We start from the raw sequence: 20,644 nt of genomic DNA, 5'->3' as shown, positions 1-20,644 counted from the left end.
GAGGGCAAGTATTATTACTACACCCATTCTACAGATGAGGAAACTGGTAGCTGAAGGGTTAAACAGTTCTTCCAAGGTAACTAACTCTTCCACATTTCATCTGACTCTTCTCTATTTCTTAAGAGGGCTGGCTACTCAGGAATCAAAAATCGTTGTGGGAAAGGTTATCACTACAAAAAGGAAACAATTCCCTGCTCACGCATGCCCCAGTGTTGTGGGGTTGATTTCATTATTCACATAGGTCGTCCCTGTCTTGCTGAGTAACAAGGTGGTGCCCGGGATGCTCTGGGGAAACAGAGCGGTGGATCAGCGTCTGATAATGACTTTGAAAAAGACTTGACCCCGCAGCTCCAACAAGGAAAAGAATTTGCCAAAGGAAAAAAATAAGTGACAGAAGCTGTTTGTTCTAAGACCGGCTGATAGTTGCATTTTTTTTTCCTCCCAACATCTTGCCGGCTTCACATTTTTAATGCACCAAAGCGATGCTAAAAATATTGCTTCAACCCTTACCTGACAGTCTTCTCACCCACGAGTGAGCGCGGGGGTGGAGGGGGGGCGGCGGGGGAGGAGCGGCTGGAATAGCCCGGGAGGCTGCAGCGGCCGTTGCCACAGCGGGTCGCCGAGGTCGCCTTCTCCTCCCGGCCCCGGGGTGCTCCAGGTCCTGAGCTCCCGCAGTCAGTCACTTCCCGCGCAAGCGCGCTGTTCCTCCGCCCGACTCCGCTATGGTTCCTCTCCACCCCCTCCCCCGAGTCATTAGGAGCGTCGCGAGGAGCCGGGGTAAGCGGGCGGGGGCAGTAGAGGGAGGGGGAAGGGTGAAAAGGGGGAGGGGGGGAGGGAAACCCCTCCCCCTCCTGACCACGTGACCTCCCCAAGATGGCGGCGCCCAGAGGTGTCCACCTGGTCCTCAGTAGAGGTAAGAGCTTTGGGCGGACTGAAGTGCGTGTATGTACACAGACGTACGCGCGCGCGCGCAACACACCACACCACACTCATACACACTCAGGACACGTCGGTGCTCTAGACAGCGCGCGCACGCGCACACGCACGAGTTACAAGTTGACACACAGATTCACCAGGACATACAGACATTGACACACCTGCATGCTGACTGGGTCATTTCTCTCTCTGTCTCTGTCTCTGTGTCTCTCTGTGTTTCTCTCTCTCTCTCTCTCTCTCTCTCTCTCTCTCTCTCTCTCTCTCTCTCTCTCTCTCTCTCTCTTCCTCCCTCCCCCCCTTCCTCCCTCTCTCTCTCCCTCCCTTCCCCTCTCTTTCTCCCTCTGTCTCTCCCCCCATCTCTCTCTTCCATATACTTCCTCCTCCTCTCCTCCCAAACCTCATTGACCTGCCAGTACTTACTACTTCAGATTCGGGGTACATTTCCTTTATTGTTTCCCTCCTTAATTATATGGATTTGGAGGTAGAGGACCTGGGTTCAAATCCTGCCTCTCCTACTGGGGTCAAGTCATCAAGCCTACTATGTGCCAGGAATTGTACAAAGCTCTAGGAGGACAAAGACAGGCAAAAACCAGCCCTTGCTTTCAGGGAACTCATAATCTGATGTGGGGGAGACAACGCACAAGCAAATACTTACAAGCAAGATATGTGTACGATAAGTTGGAAATAACCAGCAGAGAGAAGGCTCTTTAATTAAGGGGGAATAGCAGGAGATGGAGAATGAGGAGGGAGAGCATTCCAAGCATGGGGGCGGGGGGCAGGGGGGCTCAGCTAGGCAAAATGCAGAGTCAAGAGTGTCATGTGAGAGAAGTAGCAGGAGTCACTGGATTTCATAGTATGTGGTAAGGAATAAGGTATAAGAAGAGTGGAAGAGGGGGTTGGGGCAGGTTATGAAGGTTTTTGAAATAGCAAATAGAGGATTTAAAAATATTTGAGCCTGGAATTAATAGGGAACCCCTGCGGGGGGGGGGGAGACATGGTATAGGGTGAATGTGACATATTCAGATCTGTACTTTAGGAAAATGAACTTGACAGCTGAGTGCAGGATAGACTGGAGTGGGGAGAGACTTGAGGCAGGGAGACCAGTCCAGGAACGAGATGAGGAGGGCCTGTCCCAGAGTGTCAGAGGAAAGAAGGGTGTGTATAGGAGAGAGATTATGAACGTAGACCACAACTGATTGGATATGGAGGTGGAGGGGAGGCGTGAGAAAGTGAAGGATGATATCTAGATTGTTTGTTTTGGCAGGATGCCATAAGGGTTAAGTGACTTGCCCAGGGTCACGCAGCCAGTACATGTCAAGTGTCTGAGGCCGGATTTGAACTCAGGTCCTCCTGAATCCAGGGCTGGTGCTTTATCCACTGCTCCACCTAGCTGCCCCCTGATTATAAGCCAGGGTGACTGAGAGGATGATGATACCTTCAACAGTGATAGAAAAATTAGGGAGAGGGAGGAGTTTGGGGGTGGGGGGGTTCAGTTATGGACATATTGAGTTTAAGATCTTTATGGGATTTCCAGTTTGAGATTTGTGAAATTGAACAAGTGTCTTGATGTCTTGGCACCCAGCTTTTTATTTGTAAAATATGATAGACTAGATAAGTCCTAACATCTGTACTAACCTCTGAATCTAAGTTCTCTGTATGACTTCCTGTTCTATTCCTTCGATCATGTTTCTGTCACCCACCAAGATCAGGTTTTCATGGTTTTCCAGAACTTAAGGTGATTTATTCAGCAACCATTATGGTTTAGTAGAAACATCTTGGGTTCCAGTACTTACTCTCTCATTTACTGAATATATGTTCACCTTTCTTTGCCTCATTTTGGCATCTGCAAATTGAGGGAGATTTCTGGCTCTAAATGCTATTAAATGGATTTTAGAATGTTTTCATGGGAGTGAGGTGGTACAGGTATATGTCCTTATTCTTTAATCAGGGATATCTGTTGGAATTATATTAGTTTCCTAGGTTTTAGAGACAAGTAAGGATGTTCGAAGTGTGGGGAACAAGGTACTTTAAGACAGGACAGGACTGGACAGAGAGGAAAGGCAATATTGCAGCAGAATATATACTAGTCATGGGGAAAGAGGTGCTGGGGGTCCTTAGGTATTCCTCTGTAAAGAATCACACGCTTGAACACAGTCCAATTAGAATTAAAATGGTCCTTTATTGGACGCTAGAGAAAGTGATCCAGAGGGAAGTGGAAGACTTAGCCTCAAGGGGAGGAGATGGATTAGAGACATCATTCTCCTCAAACAGAAGAAAGGCCAAAGCTTTTGTGGAGGATTGATGGGATGGCCACCTGACAATGGAAAGTTCCTTTTGGGGGTTGGGTGGGGAAAGCTTGGAGGGGTGATGGTCCTGACTTTTGGAGTTATCTCTGTCCCTAGTACTACTCTAGTAGTAGCCATGACTAATGGATTTATATCTCCTTACTTCCTTTAGTTTTGCTTCTTGAAGAGAAAACCTCTGAGTTATCTCAGGCCCATATCACTAGTGAAGAGATATGTTGGAGAAGGAGACTGGGTGAAGGGATCCCTCTTCAGACATCAGAGTAAGGAATGCAGATTTGCTATGGAGGTCTGTGAGGAGCCATTGGAGGTTTTTAAAGAATGAATGAATGAAAAATCAACAGTCTCTTAGCGTGTGCCAAGGAAGTACGGGGGATAGTCTTTGAAAGTGTTACAAAGCTCTTTGTGTCAGTAGCAGAACTTAAACTGTGGAAACAGAACTTGCTGCCCTTGATCCTGGGTTGGGCCATGCTATCTCTAAAGTGGTAGGGGGTACAAGTTAAAAAACAGACACAGTTCTTACCCTCAGGGAGCTCACATTCTACTCAGGAGAGACAATACATATAGGACAGACCAGTTACAGGGCAGATGGAAAGGCCCTGTAGATCTTAGATTTCAGTGGTTGGGCTGATGACACAGTCCATGGCTCTTTTTTTTTTTTGTTTTTTGTTTTTTGCAGGACAGTGAGGGTTAAGTGACTTGCCCAGGGTCACACAGCTAGTTAAGTGTCAACTGTCCGAGGCCGGATTTGAACTCAGGTACTCCTGAATCCAGGGCCGGTGCTTTATCCACTACTCCACCTAGCTGCCCCTCCATGGCTCTTTAAGACTGCTTTGTTGTTATCCAGTCCTGTCTTATTCTTCATGGCCCCATTTGGAGTTTTCTTGGCAAAGATTCTGGAGTGGTTTGCCATTTCCTCCAGATCATTTTACAGATGAGACATTGAGGCAAACAGAGTTAAGTGACTTGCCCAGGATCACACAGCTAGCACTGAGGAGAGATTTGAACTAAGGTCTTCCTGACTCCAGGCCCAGGGCTCTATTTACTGTACCACCTAGCTGCTCTTTAGACTAATTTAACAGATCACAAAGCAGTCCCCAGGGGTCTGGAGGTTGTAGCAGCAGAATAATTAGGCAAAAAGAATGTGAGAGATTGATAGCGGAGAGTAAAGTTAGGAGAGCTAGATTTGAATCTGTATTCTCTGTCCTCTTCACCCACATAGTCATAACCCTGCTTCAGGTCCTCATCACTGATTTCCTATATTCTTCTTCTTCTTCTATTTTTTTTTTCAGGGCAATGAGGGCTAAGTGACTTGCCCAGGGTGACACAGCAAGTAAGTGTCGAGTGCCTGAGACCAGATTTGAATTCAGGTTCTCCTGAATCCAGGACCAGTGCTTTATTCACTGCATCACCTAGTTGCATCCCCCACCCCTGTTTGACTTTTTTTTTTTAGTGAGGCAATTGGGGTTAAGTGACTTGCCCAGGGTCACACAGCTAGTAAGTGTTAAGTGTCTCAGGCCAGATTTGAACTCAGGTACTCCTGACTCCAGGGCCGGTGCTCTATCCACTCCGACACCTAGCTGCATGCCGGCCCCCCCCCCCCCCCCCCGTTTGACTTTTAAAGCTCTTCTTTACCTGGCCTCTTCTTATACTGTTCCCTTTCATATATACTGCAATCCAGCCAGAATTGACCTTTTTTGCTTCTTATATACATTTCCTCTCCCATTGTCTGTCCTGTATACCTGTGATGCACTCCCCTCTGACTTTTGCTTCTTAGAATCTTTCCTTTCCTTTGCAATTTAACTCAAATGCTACTTTCTGTATGGTCCTTCTCATTCTTTAGAGTGCCCCAGCACTAGTTCCTTAATCACTTCCCCCAATTATCTTGTATCTAGTTCGTGTACTTTGTACATAGGGCAGAAAGGTGGTGTCAGGCCCAGGCCTGAAGGAAGATTCATCTTTCCCGAGTTCAAATCTGCCCATAGATGCTTACTAGCTATGTGATAATGGGCAAGTCATTTAACCCTATTTGCCTCAGTTTCTTCATCTGTAAAATGAGCTGGAGAAGGAAGTGGCAAACCACTCCAGTATCTCTGCCAAGAAAACCCCAAATGGGGTCACAAACCATTGGACAGGACTGAACAACTCTAAAATATGCACGTTGTCATCTCCAGCTAGATTGTAAATTTCTTAAGAGCAGAGACTTTCACATTTGTCTTATTGTCCCCAGTGCCTGGCACATAATAGATGTTTAATAAATTCTTGTTAGTTTATTTATTTGTTGATTGATTAATGATTACCACCATAATCAAGTCACTTACCCTCTCAAAAAACTCAGGTTCCAGTTCGATAAAATGAGTACAGTATGACTTATACTAGATATTCCTCAGGGTTATTTTAAAGAAAGTGGTTTTTTTAGAACTTTGAGGTACTATATAAATGTTAGTGATTGTTGTTATTTAGATATTCTTCCAAATTGGTTAGAAGGGAAATGAACAAGAGCAATGAAGGCTGACTTAAAGGGGACCATGAGTGAGGGTGTCTGGACCAAATTGTCCTGGACCAAGAGGAAAGAGGCCTAGGTTTTTCCCAGATCCACTGTACTACTATGAGAAAAACCACTTCTCTGTTTTTTTCCTCATCTGTCAAGTAACTAACTACTCCATATATATCTATCTTATAGAGTTGTTGTGAGGATCAAGTTAGATCTTAAATTTTAAAATATTTTTAAAACTTCAAAATATTATATACTTTGCAAATATAAGGCATATATGAAATACATACAAAGTACACTTTACAAATATAAAATATTATGTTATAGTCCAAGCAGGGAGAGTAGGACCTGGACCAGAAATTTAGTGTTAGAATGCCCCATGGAACAGTGGGAAAAGCATTGGGTTGGGAGGCAGAGACTTGGGTTCAAATTCTAGCTTGGCTGCTTACTAGTTTTGCAGCTTTGTACAAATCACTCCACTTCCCTAGGCCTCAGTTTCCACATCTGTAATAGGAAGGAGCTGGATTAGATGGACTCAAAGGTCTTCTCCAACTTGAACTTGTAAAAATAGGAAGGAAGTAGCATGGAAGTAGAAACTGATGACTGAATGGAATCAAGAATGGATATAAGGGGGGACAGCTAGGTGGTGCAGTGGATAGAGCACTGGCCCTGGAGTCAGGATTACCTGAGTTCGAATGTGGCCTCAGACACTTAACACTAGCTGTGTGACCCTGAGCAAGTCACTTAACCCCAATTGCCTCACTTAAAAAAAAAAAAAAGAATGGATATAAGGACAAACAAGTTATAGGCATTTATTATAAAGCTAGGGAAAGAGTAATTATAACTGATATTTTTATAGTATAGTTTAACATGAAATAAGGGATTTTAGGGAAAGGATGAAGTGCAGAACCTAAACTGGATTGGATATGGAGAGAGTATAAGGAGATAGTTTTGTGGCATACCTCTGTTTGTTGTTCAGTCACTTCAGTTGTATACAACTCTTTGTGACCCTGTTTGGGGTTTTCTTGGCAAAGGTATTGGAGAAAGGGCACCTAGGTGATGCAGTGAATAAAGCACCTGCCCTGGATTCGGGAGGACCTGAGTTCGAATCCAGCCTCAGATACTTGACACTTACTAGCTGTATGACCCTGAGCAAGTCACTTAACCCCCATTGCCCTGCCCCCCCCTCCAAAAAAAAGGTACTAGAAGGGTTTGCCATTTTCTTCTCCACTTCTTTTTTTTGGGGGGTGGTGGTGGTGAGGCAATTGGGGTCAAATGACTTGCCCAGGGTCACACAGCTAGTAAGTGTTAAGTGTCTGAGGCCGGATTTGAAATCAGCTCCTCCTGAATCCAGGGCCAGTGTTCTATCCACTGCACCATCTAGCTGCCCCTTTCCACAGATGAGGAAACTGGGGCAGCTAGGTGGCACAGTGAATAAAGCACTGGCTCTGGATTCAGAAGGACCTGAGTTCACTCAATGCCCTGCAAAAAAAAAAATAATAATAATAATACAGATGAGGAAACTGAGGCATTTTGCAGATGAGGTAAACAAGGTTAAGTAACTTGACCAGCGTCACACAGCTAGTATGTCTGAGGCCACATTTAAACTTAGGTCTTCCTGACTCCAGGCCTTGTGCTCTATCCATTTAACCACCTAGCTTCCCATATAATGCTGGTTGTTGAGTGGTTTCAGTCATGTCTGATTCTCTGTGGCCCCATTTGTAGGAAAAGCATGAAAGGAGTAAGAGAAACACTGCCTTCTCCTTGAAGGGGACAGTTATTTAAAATTTTTAAAAGCTCTGGTTGGGGCAGCTAGGTGGCACAGTGGCCTCAGACACTTGACACTTACTAGCTGTATGACCCTGGGCAAGTCCCCTAACCCTCATTGCCCTGCCAAAAAAGAAAACAAAAAGCTCCAATTATAACACATTTGGGGCTGTCTACAGAGTCTCAGGAAAACAAATCACTACTCAGGAGTCAAGGTAAGGTCTGTGACTTCCTATGATGCTGGCAGAACGCAAGTTCCCTAAGGGCAGAAACCATCTCGTTTCTGTTGTATTTCTCAGTGCCCAGTACATTATAGATGTTGACTACATGCTTACTGAATTGAATTGCTATGATAACTTTGCTGGGAATGAACAGATCTGGAGGATATATAGAACACTGAATTCTTTCTCATTGAGGTGAGCAGAAGATATATTAATGGGAAAAGGTCAGAGTTGGGAGTGGAGTGTTAGAAAGATTTGCTGTAGGGAGAGTCAGGGTCCATGGGTTCAAAGCCCACACAAAGCTAGTACCCATGTGACCTTGACTAAGTTAGCTAATCTTCCTGCACCCTAGTTTCCACATCTGTAAAATGAGGGGGTTTGACTAGATGGCCTCTGATCTGCAATAGAGCTATGATCGTATGAACTCCTGGTAATCTAGTTTGTGTATTATCTCTGGTAGAGTCCCAGCCTGTCTTTGCCATGCCTAGCAGCATGCTACTTTGCGTCTTCCCTCTGCCTGTCAGTGTGTCCTCAGAGAAGTCAAACTAATTCTAACTTTAGGCTAACCCAAGCATAGTCAGTAAATCAAATCTGCTGCAAAATTGTATAATCACACAGTACTATGTCAGATAAGATAATAATAAAAATTCACATTTATGTAACACTTTAAGATTTATAGAATGCTTTACTCACAGAAATCCTGAAAGGTAGGTAGTGCAGGTTTTATGATCCCCAATATTTGTTGATGGGAAACAGGCTCATAAATTACTTTTTTTGGGGGGGTGTGTGGCAATGAAGGTTAAGTGACTTGCCCAGGGTCACACAGCTAGAGTCAAATGTCTGAAGTCAGATTTGAACTCGGGTCCTCCTGAATCCAGGGCTAGTGCTTTATCCACTGCGCTGCCTAGCTGCCCCCTCATAAATGACTTCTTCAGGGTCACATAGCTACTAAGTGCCTAAGCCAGAATTCAGACTCAGATGCAGTCTTTCTAATAACCACACTGTTTCTAGAATTACCTGTTGTTTTGGATAATTTGTGCTGGTGTTTTATTCCACTAAAAGCGAATCAAGGGTTGATTCTAATTGCCTAATAGTATGAGGCTAGTTTTAATAAGGTGTCATATATATGTTCTGTATATTTCTGTTGAAAGCCAGTGTAGGGACCAATTTTTAATTGGGGAATGTTAGCTAGGTGGCTCACCGCAATATTGGGGCAAGGAATGAGACCGACAGCCTCCCTCAAAACAGAGCAGGATTTATTTAACAAGAACGAATTTAAAAAAACACAAACTGGATCAGTAGGATTAAGGGAAAGGAAATAAAATGGGGATAGGGAAATAATACAACCTGAGTAACACCACTGCCCAGGAATCAACATCCTGTTGCCTTCCAGCTTCAAGCTAGAATGGTGAAAAACCTCCCTTCTTCTCAGCAGACCCCAGGCTGACCACACACAGCCCCAAGCCAATTGCCTGGCAGCTCTGACTGACAGTCACATGACTGCCCTCACTGGGCTTCCAGTCATTATAATTTTGCCAGGCCCGTGTAGGTGTCGGCAAGTGGTGATGACGTGAGATGCCAGCGCCATGGTGGCAGTTACAACCAGTGGGTGGAGCACCTTGCCATTTGCTGAGGTGCTGGCCTGGGCCCCAGGCCTGTGCCCAAGCAGGGGTTTTTCAAATTCTAGCCAAAAGATGGGGTCATAAAAACCTCAAATAGCAATTAATTCTATACACCAGATAATAAGAATGTTTTGTCATTGTCATTGTTATTTGTTGAATAGCACCCTGATCCGACATGACCTGTGGTTATACAAATTCAGATGTGCTTCAGGTCAAATTGTGTCCCTGAAAACAACTCATGTACTTCTGTGGCTTCTGTAACAGGATTAGCCCATGAGGCTAGTGTTAGCCAATCAGTTAATCAACAGGCTTTTCTTAAGCAAGCTGTTGCCCTCAAGGATCTTAATAATGTAATGGGAAAGACACAATGTCATGCAAATAATTATATAGGTACATACAAGACCTATGAAAATCAGATTACTTTGGAAGGGGAGTCACTATGACCTGGGGGAGCAGGAAAGATTTCCCACGTTGGGTGGCGTTTGAGCTGTCTTGAAGGAACCCAGGGATTCCAGGAATCGGATATGAGGAAGAAGAGCAGTCTAGGCTTGGGGCACAGGGTACAAAGGGGCCAGGGTGTAAGGGCCTATAAATACCAAGTGAAGGAGTTTATATTTTATCCTAAAGGTAATATAGAGACACTGGAGGGTTTTTTTGAGTGGGGGAGGGTGACATAATCACACCTGCTCTTTAGGGAAATCACTTTAGCAGTTGTATGGAGGGAGGCTGGATTAGATTGGGAAGAGTTTTAAGGCAGGGAGACCAATTTAGAAGGCTATTGCAAAAGTTGTAATGAGAGGTGATGACAGCTTTAATTAGGGTGGTGGCCTTGCATGTATCCAAGAGATGTAGAGGCGGAAACGAGATTTAGCAACTGATTGGATATTTGGGGTTAGCAAGAGTGAGGAATCAAGGCTGTTAATCTAAGTTGCTAGAGGATAGTGGAATGAGGAGTGGGTTTGGGAGGGGGGGGATTGGGGAAGATGACAAATTCCATTTGAGACATGTTGAATTTGAGATGTTTCTAACCAGTCAGTCAGCATTTATTAATCACCAGTTACTGTGCCAGTTACTGTGCTAAATCCAGGGACTACAAAGGCAAGAGATTGCTCTCAAGAAATTCATAGTCTAATGGAGGAGAAAACAAGCAAACAACTCTACACACAAGCTGCTTACAAGATAAATTGGAAATAATAAGCAGAGGGAAGGCACTAGAATCAAGGGGGATTGGGAAAGGCTGCCTGCAGAAGGTGGGATTTTTGGCTTGGACTTGAAGGGAAGCCAGTAGGTGGAGATGAGGGAGAGAGCATTTCCGGCATGGGGGCCAGCCAGAGAAAATGCGAGGAGGAGAGGGAGAGAGAGAGAGAGAGACAGCAAAGAGCCCAGCAAAGAGACAGCAAAGCAGCAAAGAGCCCAGTGACCCTGGATTTCAGAGTAAGGGGGTAGGTGGGAGTCCAGTATAGGTATAAGAAGACTGGAGAGGTAGGGGGGTTATGAAGGGCTTTCAGTGACAAATACAGGATTTTGTATTCGATCCTGAGGGTGATAGAGAATCACAGGAGTTTATTGACCGGAGAGATGACATGGTCAAGTCTGTCCTTAAGGAAGTTGATTTTGATAGCTGAATGGTAGACTGGAGCATCCTGGGATGCAAATTTTTCTGATGATTCAACTTTTTTTTTTTGCAGGGCAATGAGGGTTAAGTGACTTGCCCAGGGTCACACAGGTAGTAAGTGTCAAGTGTCTGAGGCTGGATTTGAACTCAGGTCCTCCTGAATCCAGGGGCAGTGCTTTATCCACTGCACCACCTAGCTGCCCTGATGATTCAACTTTTAACAATATCTTCAAGAGTAAAGAAGCCAACAAGGGTTATAAAGGGTTAAAAAGGGAGTAAGGCTAAAGCTGACCTTCCTTTTGAGGACTTGTCCTACGCTTAAGACAGTTTTTTTCTTACATAATATGTTTCTTGGGTAGTTCTATTTTTGGTGATCTATTCCTTATCCTTCATTTGCTAAAAGAATGTGGAAAGATTAGAGAGAGGGAAGGTGTACAGGATGAGTGATGGGAGCAAAATGGTTGTAGATAGAAGTGGCATTTTCTGAGATGAATTTAGGAAATTCTTATTGGTACTTAATGCTGGAGTGGAAGATTGTAGGGTGAGAAAGGAATGAATGTCCTTCAGAGCTTTTAGCAATTTGGGGCTAACACTAATAGGCATCAGCATTATAGAAGAACACTCAATTCTCAATGCAATGGGATTTCCAGACCTTGTACTTGGAAGATAATTTGTACCCATCTATTTGGGTAGTGTTTGCCACCTAAAATAAAATGACAATTTTTAGAGAGTATGTTGATTACCTTCAGAAAATAAGAAATACCTAATTTTCAATGAGAATGCTAAAGATCCATATAGTGAATTTAATAATGAAAATCACCATGTAACATTTTAAGCCCTGACCCCTGATTCCAGAGCCTTGGAGTTGGCGAATCTTGCAACTGAATGTGAATTGAAAAAGGATTGTCTTAGTGAAAAGGAGAAATTGAAGAAATTATTTACTTTAGAAATAAATAGGGGCAGCAAGGTGGTGCAATGGATAAAGCACTGGCCCTGGATTTAGGAGGACCTGAGTTCAAATTCAGCCTCAGACACTTGACACTTATGAGATGTGTGACCCTGGGCAAGTCACTTAACCCTCATTGCCTCACCAAAAAAAAAAAGAAAAAGAAAAGAAAAGGAAGAAAGGAAGGAAGGAAGGAAGGAAGGAAGGAAGGAAGGAAGGAAGAAAGAAAGAAAGAAAGAAAGAAAGAAAGAAAGAAAGAAAGAAAGAAAGAAAGAAAGAAAGAAAGAAAGAAAGAAGGAAAGAAAGAAAGGAAGGAAGGAAGAAAGAAAGAAAGAAAGAAAGAAAGAAAGAAAGAAAGAAAGAAAGAAAGAAAGAAAGAAAGAAAGAAAGAAAGAAAGAAAGAAAATATACACATACCCCAAACCCATAGAGAAGAGGCAAGAAAGTAAGAAGAAAAATGAAGTTTGAGATTTAGCCTAGGTGTTTATTGCAAGATATATTTGCCTTTCATTTTTTAGGAAATAAACTTTAGTGAAAACAAAACTTCAATAAACACAGTATTGAGAAAACTTTATTTTTTGCTGTACTATAAGTGTCACATAACAAAGTAACATTAAAACCTTCCTAGTCTCTTTAATTGAGAAATGTGCAAATGTGTTTTATCTACTTTGTCTAGCATCAGTTGACACCAGATGCCTGGGTCAGTCTGGGAACACACAAAAAAAGCACAGTAGACGATCACAGAATGAATGATGCCATGTGGACTCTACCCCTTCTTGTTCTCAGCAGAAAAAAAGGGGGCAGCTACTTTAACTAAAGAAACAAATGACACTGAGTACCACTTCTAGTATCTGTTATGCTTCGTGTAATTGAACATGTGATACCTATGTATGATCCTGGGACAAAAAAAGAGTACTTCAATAATTGTCACATAGGCAGCTCTTAATTATTTGAACCAATTCAAAGAAGAATTAATCCTATGTAATAGAAAACCACAGAAAATATGCCCAATTAGTTCAGGACTTTAGCAAACTTTACTGATCCAGGGACCAGAACTATAATTTCAGTCAATCTTAATGCTAAGCTAGAAGGAAAGGATGCATCATTACTTTAGGCCAGGAACCCATCCAGCCTTTCTGAAGGGGATGGTTTGATATTGTGTATGAATATCCAACAGATGTAATAAATGGTTTATAAAGTTGAGTAGGGCATAACTTCTAAAAGCCTGTCCTAATGCTTTGGGGGGGGGGGCATGTTTTGTGTGTGTGTGTGTGTGTGTGTGTGTGTGTTCTTTTGGATGTGGGGGATAAGGGAGACTACAGAAAACTGTTTGAGGATCCCATGATGGTATGCTTAGATTGCCTGTAGGAAAAGGTATCCATGCAATATTTCTGCTTCAGAATGGATAAGAACTGTAAGCAATATACTGGATTGATTGATTAATTGATTGGAGAATCAGAGACTGGAATCAGAGACACCAGTGAGAAGGCTATTGAAATAATTCAAGGGTGAAATGAGAAAGGCTTGTGCCAGTGGGAAAACGAAAAGGACAGTAAAGATGTGTGAAACATTTTGAAGTAAGGAGACAGAATTTAATATCTGGTTATGATTAAGAGGAAGAGAAGAAAGACTCGGAGTTTACTCTTAAGGTTTTGAGCCCAGGTGCCTGGGGAAATGATGGCACTATTAGTAGAAAAAGGGAAGTCAGAAAGAGAAGCTATCTGGGGGGAAATGTGATATGAATTCACTTTTCAATACATGAGTAAAAAATGTTCTTCACTTTTTTTTCAAGTTCACTTTAAGATTTGCACAGTGTGTTTCTCACAAAAACCCTGTGAAAGTAGGTAGTACAAAATATTATCTCCATTTTACAGGTGAAGAAATTGCATCTCCAGCAGCTGAAGGAACATGTCCGTGGTCACACAATTAGTTTACAACTGAAATCTGAGCCCAAGTTTCCTTGTTCCTTTCCTTATTTAGTCTTGCAGGCTTTCTACTGTCCCACACACAGAGATGTCCTTTAGACACTTGGAGGTATAGGACTGATGAATAAATTTGGGGGATAAATCGTTGCTGCAGATGTGGAGTTTTCAGTTTGAGAGTTATTTACAAGGAGAGGATAGGTTGGTTCCCCCCACGCTCCATACGTTTTATTATTACCTTTTGTTTTTAAAATCATAGTGATTTCCAGATGAGCTGCCTGTCCCCCTCCCCAAAATGAGTTATTTCTTGTAACAAAGAAAAACAGTTAAACAAAACCATTTGACACGGGGACTGGATCTGATAACAGAATGCAACATCCCACATGAGTAACCCACCTTGAAAGGGGATAGGCTTCCTCATGGCTTCTCTGGGATCAAGATTGCTAATTACAATTACATAGATCTGGTAGTTCAAGTGGGACTTGTATTCGAGCTCAACTATAAACAGTAACAATGGATTGAAGAGTAAACACACATGTAGAGGGAAGGAAACAAAAGAAAAAGGAACAGGAAAAGTAGGAGAATTGGGGTAAGGAAGCATCATGGCATCCAGGGGAGAAAAATCTCAAGGAAAGGAATGGTCAGCATCATGTTAAATACTTCAGAGAAGTAAAGGAGAGTGGGGATTGAGAAAAGGTCAGTGGATTTGCCCGTTAGAAAATGATTGGTGACTTTCAAGAGAAAAATTTCAGTTGAATCCTGGAAGTGGCAACCAGATTACAGTGGAATACATAGTGACAAAATGGAGGGAGAGGGTACAAACCAGTGGTGCTCACCCTTTTTAGTCTCAGGATCCCTTAACGTTATTGAGGATCATCCTGGAAGCTTTTTCTTATGTAGATTATATCTATTCATAATTACCACACTAGAAATATTAAAAATCCTCATATTATTATGAAAAGTTTTAATCCTAGTGGACCCTCTGAAAGGGTTTTGGAGACTGCAGACCCTGGACTATACTATGAGAACCATTGGTATAGACTATTTGATTGAGAAGTTTGACTGTGAAAAGAAGAAAAACAGGATAGTAGTTAATGTGGGTAGCAGAGTCAAGTGAAAGTTTATTTGAGCGAATGAGACCTATTTGTGCTTGAAGGTAAAGAGGAAGGGGCCAGGAGTGAGAAATAGAATGAAAATGCTGGAGAAAAGGCATGATCAAGGGAGCAAAGTCCAGGAGGTGGTGGAAGGATATTGGCTACAAAGCTCAAGTGTAGAGATTAATCTTAGAGAGGAAGAGGGTACCTTTGTTGAAGTCAGAAGAGGAGAGTTTTTCAAGAATTTTTTTCCCCCTAGAGCTTCAGCTATTTTCATTGTTGGGAAATTTGTAATAATACTATGATTTTTAAAATGTTAAGCTACCATTAAGTGACTAGCAGAATGAGGGAAATTTTACTAGTTAATTATAAATGGTATCTAAGGACAACTGCATCTGAGGTGCCTTGTGATCCTCTCACTCTGTGTGTCTGTATTTCACATCCTAGCTCGCCTTCCTATTCAGTGTTATGATTGGAGTTTGGGGTATCACAAACTATTCCTATAACAGCAGATAAAAGTAATACAGGAGCGGAAAGAACACCCACGTTGCTCCCTCAACTGGCTGAAAACTGGCTGCTCTATGGAATTGATTAATATCAATTCCAAAGATTGTTGTTCCTGTTCCTTCTTTTATTTCACCCCTACTTTGCGGCTTTATGAGTAGGAGCAGCTCAGTGCATTGCTGAGTGCTAGAATTCTGCAATCAGAAAGGTAAGTGAGTGACACAGCAGGGAGAACGAGTATGGTGGGATTGTGATGTGAGGGAAGTAGGTGATGTTCTCCGTTGGAAGGTAATGAGATTTTTATCTGATGGGTAAATGGGGGATGGGACAAACAGACAGCTATCGATATGATTGCCAGTTATGAGCTTGTTGAAGATTATCAATTACCTTAATCAAAAAACCCGGATGTTGAATGTTTTCATGTCAGTGGCTTTCCCATGATTCCATCCATATCAGTAGAATGGAGTGAGAGAATAGAATTAATGAATTTTAATGGAAAATCAGTTGCCAAGGAGATTTTTCAGAGGCCTATAACTACTCTATAGAAGATAGCTATGTTGATTATTTTTTAAATAGTAATTAAATTTATTTGGAAATTCTACATACTTTTAAAATAGCTACTTACTTTAAGTGTCAGATTTGTTTTCTGGCACTGTTTTCCTCCTTAATCATTAGAATATTATTAATTTCTGTAGGCAGTGGGGAGCCATGGAAGATTTAATAAGATTGGCATTGTTTAAATGCTGATGACTCCCTGAATTCAAATTAAGCTTGCTTGACCTTGAACCAAGATTCTTCTCCAGGAAAATTTCTTATGAAGAGGCGTATACTAAGTCACTAAATGCTTAATATATTTCTAGCTTGTCCCTAAATCTATATATGGTAAGAAAATTCATGTTCAGTAGGAATTGCAGTACTTTTTCATCTGATTTTTCCTCAGATTTTATGTGATTCCTGCTATGGATATAATCAGTAAAAATGATTTTCATCCCCCAAAAGCACAAATCCCCGAACAGCATGTAGGTTTGGATTAATTTGGAAAAATCGTAGGTCGTTTATAAATCTTGAATACTTCTTAATTGATTGGCTAGCTCAGTGCTATCCAACTAGCAACTAAACACCATCTCCAGGCCTCTTTTCCTCCAGGCTTCCCCTATCTTCTATTATATGAGGTTGATCTTGCTCTGTGAACCCAGCAGCCCCTCCCCCCCACTGCAGTTATACCTCTGACCCCTAAAGTGGTGATGGCATCAGATTGGTACCTTCTTCACACAGTTTACCCACTGGGAGCAGATCAGCACTGGGGCCTGTTGTCCAGTTGACAGGTTGAGGGACTGAGGGAATATGGGGGAGAGTGTGTGGGTGAGGGGGATGAGTTGGGGAGCAGGTATAAGAGAAGGTAAGGATGTAAGAGGGATCTTTGTGAGGGGTTATGTGAATGAGCATATGAAAGAAAGGCTAAGGGAATGGGTGATTGTTTATAGGAGAGGGAAGGCCATGCAGGAGGTGGGAATGTGCCTGGTAGAACCTGCTGCCAGGCAACTCCACAGGAATGTGATCCGCACACCAAAGAAGTTGCTTAACCTTGTACTACTTAATGTTTTCTTAGCAGTACCTTTATTTCTTGTACAAAAGTAAAATGCAGAATTAATTTTTGTATATGTAAAGAGCACTTTCCTTGGTCTTTTCAAAGCAGATGTAAAGAATTAATTGTTATATGAGGTTTTTATGCCCCAGGCGTGCACTGGCCTGGGGCTCCGCAAACCGCACTTGCTCCACCCACTGGTTGTAGCCCTTGTCATGGCGCTGGCACCTCACATCATCACCACTCGCCCTATGCCTACATGGGCCTGGCAAAATTATAATGATTGGAAGCTTAGTGAGGGCAGTCATGTGACTGTCAGAGCGGCCATCCCATTGGCTGGGGCTGTGTGGGGGTTTTTCTGGGATTGGGGGAGGAGAATTGGGCATTCTAGCTGGAAGCTGGAAGGTGACAGGAGCTCTGCTGCATATTCTCAGCTGATTCCTGGGCTGTGGTATCTTTAAAGGTTGTATAATTTCCCTTTCCCCATTTTATTTCCTTTCCCTTGATCCTACTGATCCTGTTTGTGGTTTTTTTTTTAAGTTCCTTCTTGTTAAAATAAATCCTGTTCTGTTTTGAGGGAGGCTGCCGGTCTCCTTCCTTGCCCCAATATTGCAGCGAGCCGCTTAGCTAACACTCCCCAATTAAAAACTGGTCCCCACACAGGCCACTATAAGATCATAGATTTAGAACAGGAAAGGAGTTTAGAGGTCATCTAATATAAGCCTCGCATTCACTAGATGAAGAAACTGACCCTCCTCTGGTCAGTTTGAGGAAACCGAGGTCCAAATGTATGGCATAACTTGCCATGGTCACACAGATTGCAAGAGCTGATGTTTGAACCAAATGCTAAGGTCTTTCAGGATTGTTTTTCCTCACATCACTATGATCATCACATAAATCGTTCTTCTGTTTATTTCATACTAGCCTTCCCACATTTCTCTGAATCTGTCATATTCATAATTTCTTACAGCACAATATTCGATTACATTCATATACCACACTTTATTCATCCATTCACTAACTGATGGGCAATTATTTTTTTCAAAGAAGTAGTCAACTCTTTGCATATGGGTAATTTCTCTCTAATATTGACCTCTTTGGAGATATTGCCAAGAAATGGTATCATCACTGATACTATAATCAAAGATGATGTACAGTTTAGTGGTGGGGTTTTTTTTAGAGGGGGAGGGAGGATATAGATAGTTTCAAATTATTTTCCAGAATGGTTGAATTAACTCACAGTTCTACTAGCAGTTTATTAGCTTGCCTTTCCCCCCACATTCCTCCAACAATTGCTATTTTCCTCTTTTTTTTTTTTTTGGCCAACTTGATGGGTATAAAGTAAAACCTCAGAATTGGAGAAAAACACCGATTGTGTTTGTTAAGTTGACAATTTTAAAAAAGAGGGAAAAAAGACTGGGAACTTAAGGAAAGTAGAAAAGATTAAGAACATCCTTTCAGTGCTAAGGAATCAATAAAAGATAATGAGAGTTCAAGTAAAAGAAGCACCCATTTGTATTGGGTCAAGTTAGCACAGTCCCATTTCCCCCAGGGTATTTTGTGACATAGGAGCAAGAATAGAGAGAACAAAAAGAATCTTTAGTTTGTTGGGGTACATCTGTGAACTTTAGGCTAAGAAACTATGAAATGAAGATATCAGATTAGTATGGGTCACTGACAACAATAGCAAGGGATTGGGTAGAGAGGAAAAATATGAGCCAGGAGCTGAAGTCACTGAAGAAGGTGTAAACAATCCTGTGAAGGTGGCATAACCTCCAGATATAAAAGCCTCCATTTGGATAGTGCTTTAGGGTTTACAAAGCATTTTCCCTACAATAACCCTGAAAAGTTGGTAGCATAAAGATAATTGTTCTCATTTTACAGATGAGGGAACTGAGCTTCAGTGAGTTAAAGTGATATGCTCAAGGTCACAGGGATAACAAAGGTCAGAATCAAGAGTCTAATCAGTGTCTTCTGACTGCAGGTCCAGAGTAATTTCCTCCACAAAGGAGAAGAATCTAAGTTATGATGGTGGGTCGGTGGAACAGTACTAGGGAGTAGACCTGTCCTGCCAATGAATCAGGAAGAATGGGAGAAAGTGAGGTCTTCCCAACTGACCTAAGGAATTCTGCTTTCACTGTTGGGAGGTAGAGGGAGAAGGCTGAAGAAAAATAAAAGTCACAATGGAGGGCATGGTGGAAGGAGCTATAATAGGAGGCAGAACAAAGAATGAAAAGAAAGGGAGGTACAGAGCTCAGCTACAGTGAATAGTAAAAGCAGGAGGAAGAAGAGGTTTTCACCAGAGACTTCAGGTATGGAGAAATGACACAAAGGAAGGGGTGGGGGGGGGCAGGTCAGGAAATCTTGTGGAAATATGTTAGTGCTAGTTGGCTTACCTGTGTTATGAAAACAACTTAGAATATTTTGAAGTGGTCACACAGTTTTTAAAAGTTGTATTAGCAGCTTTAAAGATGGGTTTAGATATTTGTGATGTATCTGAACTTGGAATATCACATTCCATTTTGGTTGAACTTTAAGAAGAACATTAGAACTGGAAAAAGCTCAGTATGAACAAATGGGTTATTTGAGAGAATTAGATTAATGGGAATTGGTCCAGTTTCTTAATCTGGCTCTGTTCTCTCTATATACTTTTCCTTGGTCTCATCAGCTCCCTTGAGTTAAATTATTTTCTCCATGCAAGTGATTCCTAAATCTAGTCCTGAGCTCTCTCCTGAACTCTAGTCCAGCCAAGTGCCTGTTGGACACTTCTACCACAGGCATCTCCAACACAATATGTCCAAAACTAAACTCACCTTATTTCCACCAAAAAGTTCTTCTCTTTCCATATTTCCCTATATTACCTATCAGATTTGTGGATGAGTGAACAATTTATGAATATATAAGAGAGGTGTAAAATAGATAATTTAGATTACATTGAATTTAAAAGGTTTGTAGGTGTTTCCCCATTTCTGTTAATGGCAGACCTCCAAACTTCTGCTCATGTAGGTTTGTATTCTTGAAGCCATCCATGACTCATCTTTCTCTCTCAATTCCCATATCAGATCAGTTTCCAAGTACTGCCATTTTTACCTCTACAATAGCTCTCATATAGGTCCTCTGTTCACTCATAGCCTCTACCCTAGGTCTTTATTACCTCTTGCTTGTACTGCTTCCATTCTCTCTCATACTGCTGACAAATTGATATTCCTAGTACAAAGATCTATCATTTCCTTTCCCCAGAAATCTTCAGTGGCTCCATAGGGCTTCTAGGATAAAGTTCAAATTTTTCACCCTAATATTTAAAGTCTCCCACAATCTTGTTTCCTATTACTCCTTGTCATACATTCTTCATAATTAATAACATACATAGCACTTGAGGTTTTCAAAGTGCTTTGCCAATATTATCTCACTTGATAAAGCTTTTTTTTTTTTGAGAAGAACTTATTAAACACTTGCTACATTCTAGGCACTGTGCTAGACACTGGTGGTACAAAGACAAAAATGAAAGTATATGCCCTCCAGGAGCTTATTTTCTATTCGGAGATACATGTGTATAAGTAGGTGTATATAAATAGACGGGAGGTAAATTTGGTTGGGGAAGGCACTAGCAAATGGGGGTGTGGTGAAGACTTTGT

The 20,644-nt window shown here is 42.0% G+C and overlaps 1 protein-coding gene across 7 annotated transcripts in view; it reads left to right on the top strand.

The window, feature by feature from the left end:
- Nucleotides 1–604: 604 nt before the first annotated feature.
- The window catches only part of METAP1D (methionyl aminopeptidase type 1D, mitochondrial), a 99,174-nt gene continuing 79,134 nt past the window's right edge, over nt 605–20,644 (top strand). The window contains exon 1 of one of the 7 annotated variants that reach the window (XM_043994378.1): nt 605–777. In XM_043994378.1, coding sequence (XP_043850313.1) covers nt 723–777 — 55 coding nt within the window. In that variant the 5' untranslated portion in view covers nt 605–722. Of the gene's footprint in view, nt 778–842; nt 914–4,531; nt 4,573–15,502; nt 15,633–20,644 lie in introns of those variants that run through there. The other 6 variants (XM_043994379.1, XM_043994383.1, XM_043994377.1 and 3 more) reach the window with 6 other exon arrangements.

Source organism: Dromiciops gliroides, chromosome 3 (assembly GCF_019393635.1).
Source record: "Dromiciops gliroides isolate mDroGli1 chromosome 3, mDroGli1.pri, whole genome shotgun sequence".
NCBI classification, from domain to species: domain Eukaryota; kingdom Metazoa; phylum Chordata; class Mammalia; order Microbiotheria; family Microbiotheriidae; genus Dromiciops; species Dromiciops gliroides.
The sequence above is the reverse complement of the archived record's forward strand: the minus strand, read 5'-3'. Positions and strand labels throughout refer to the sequence as shown.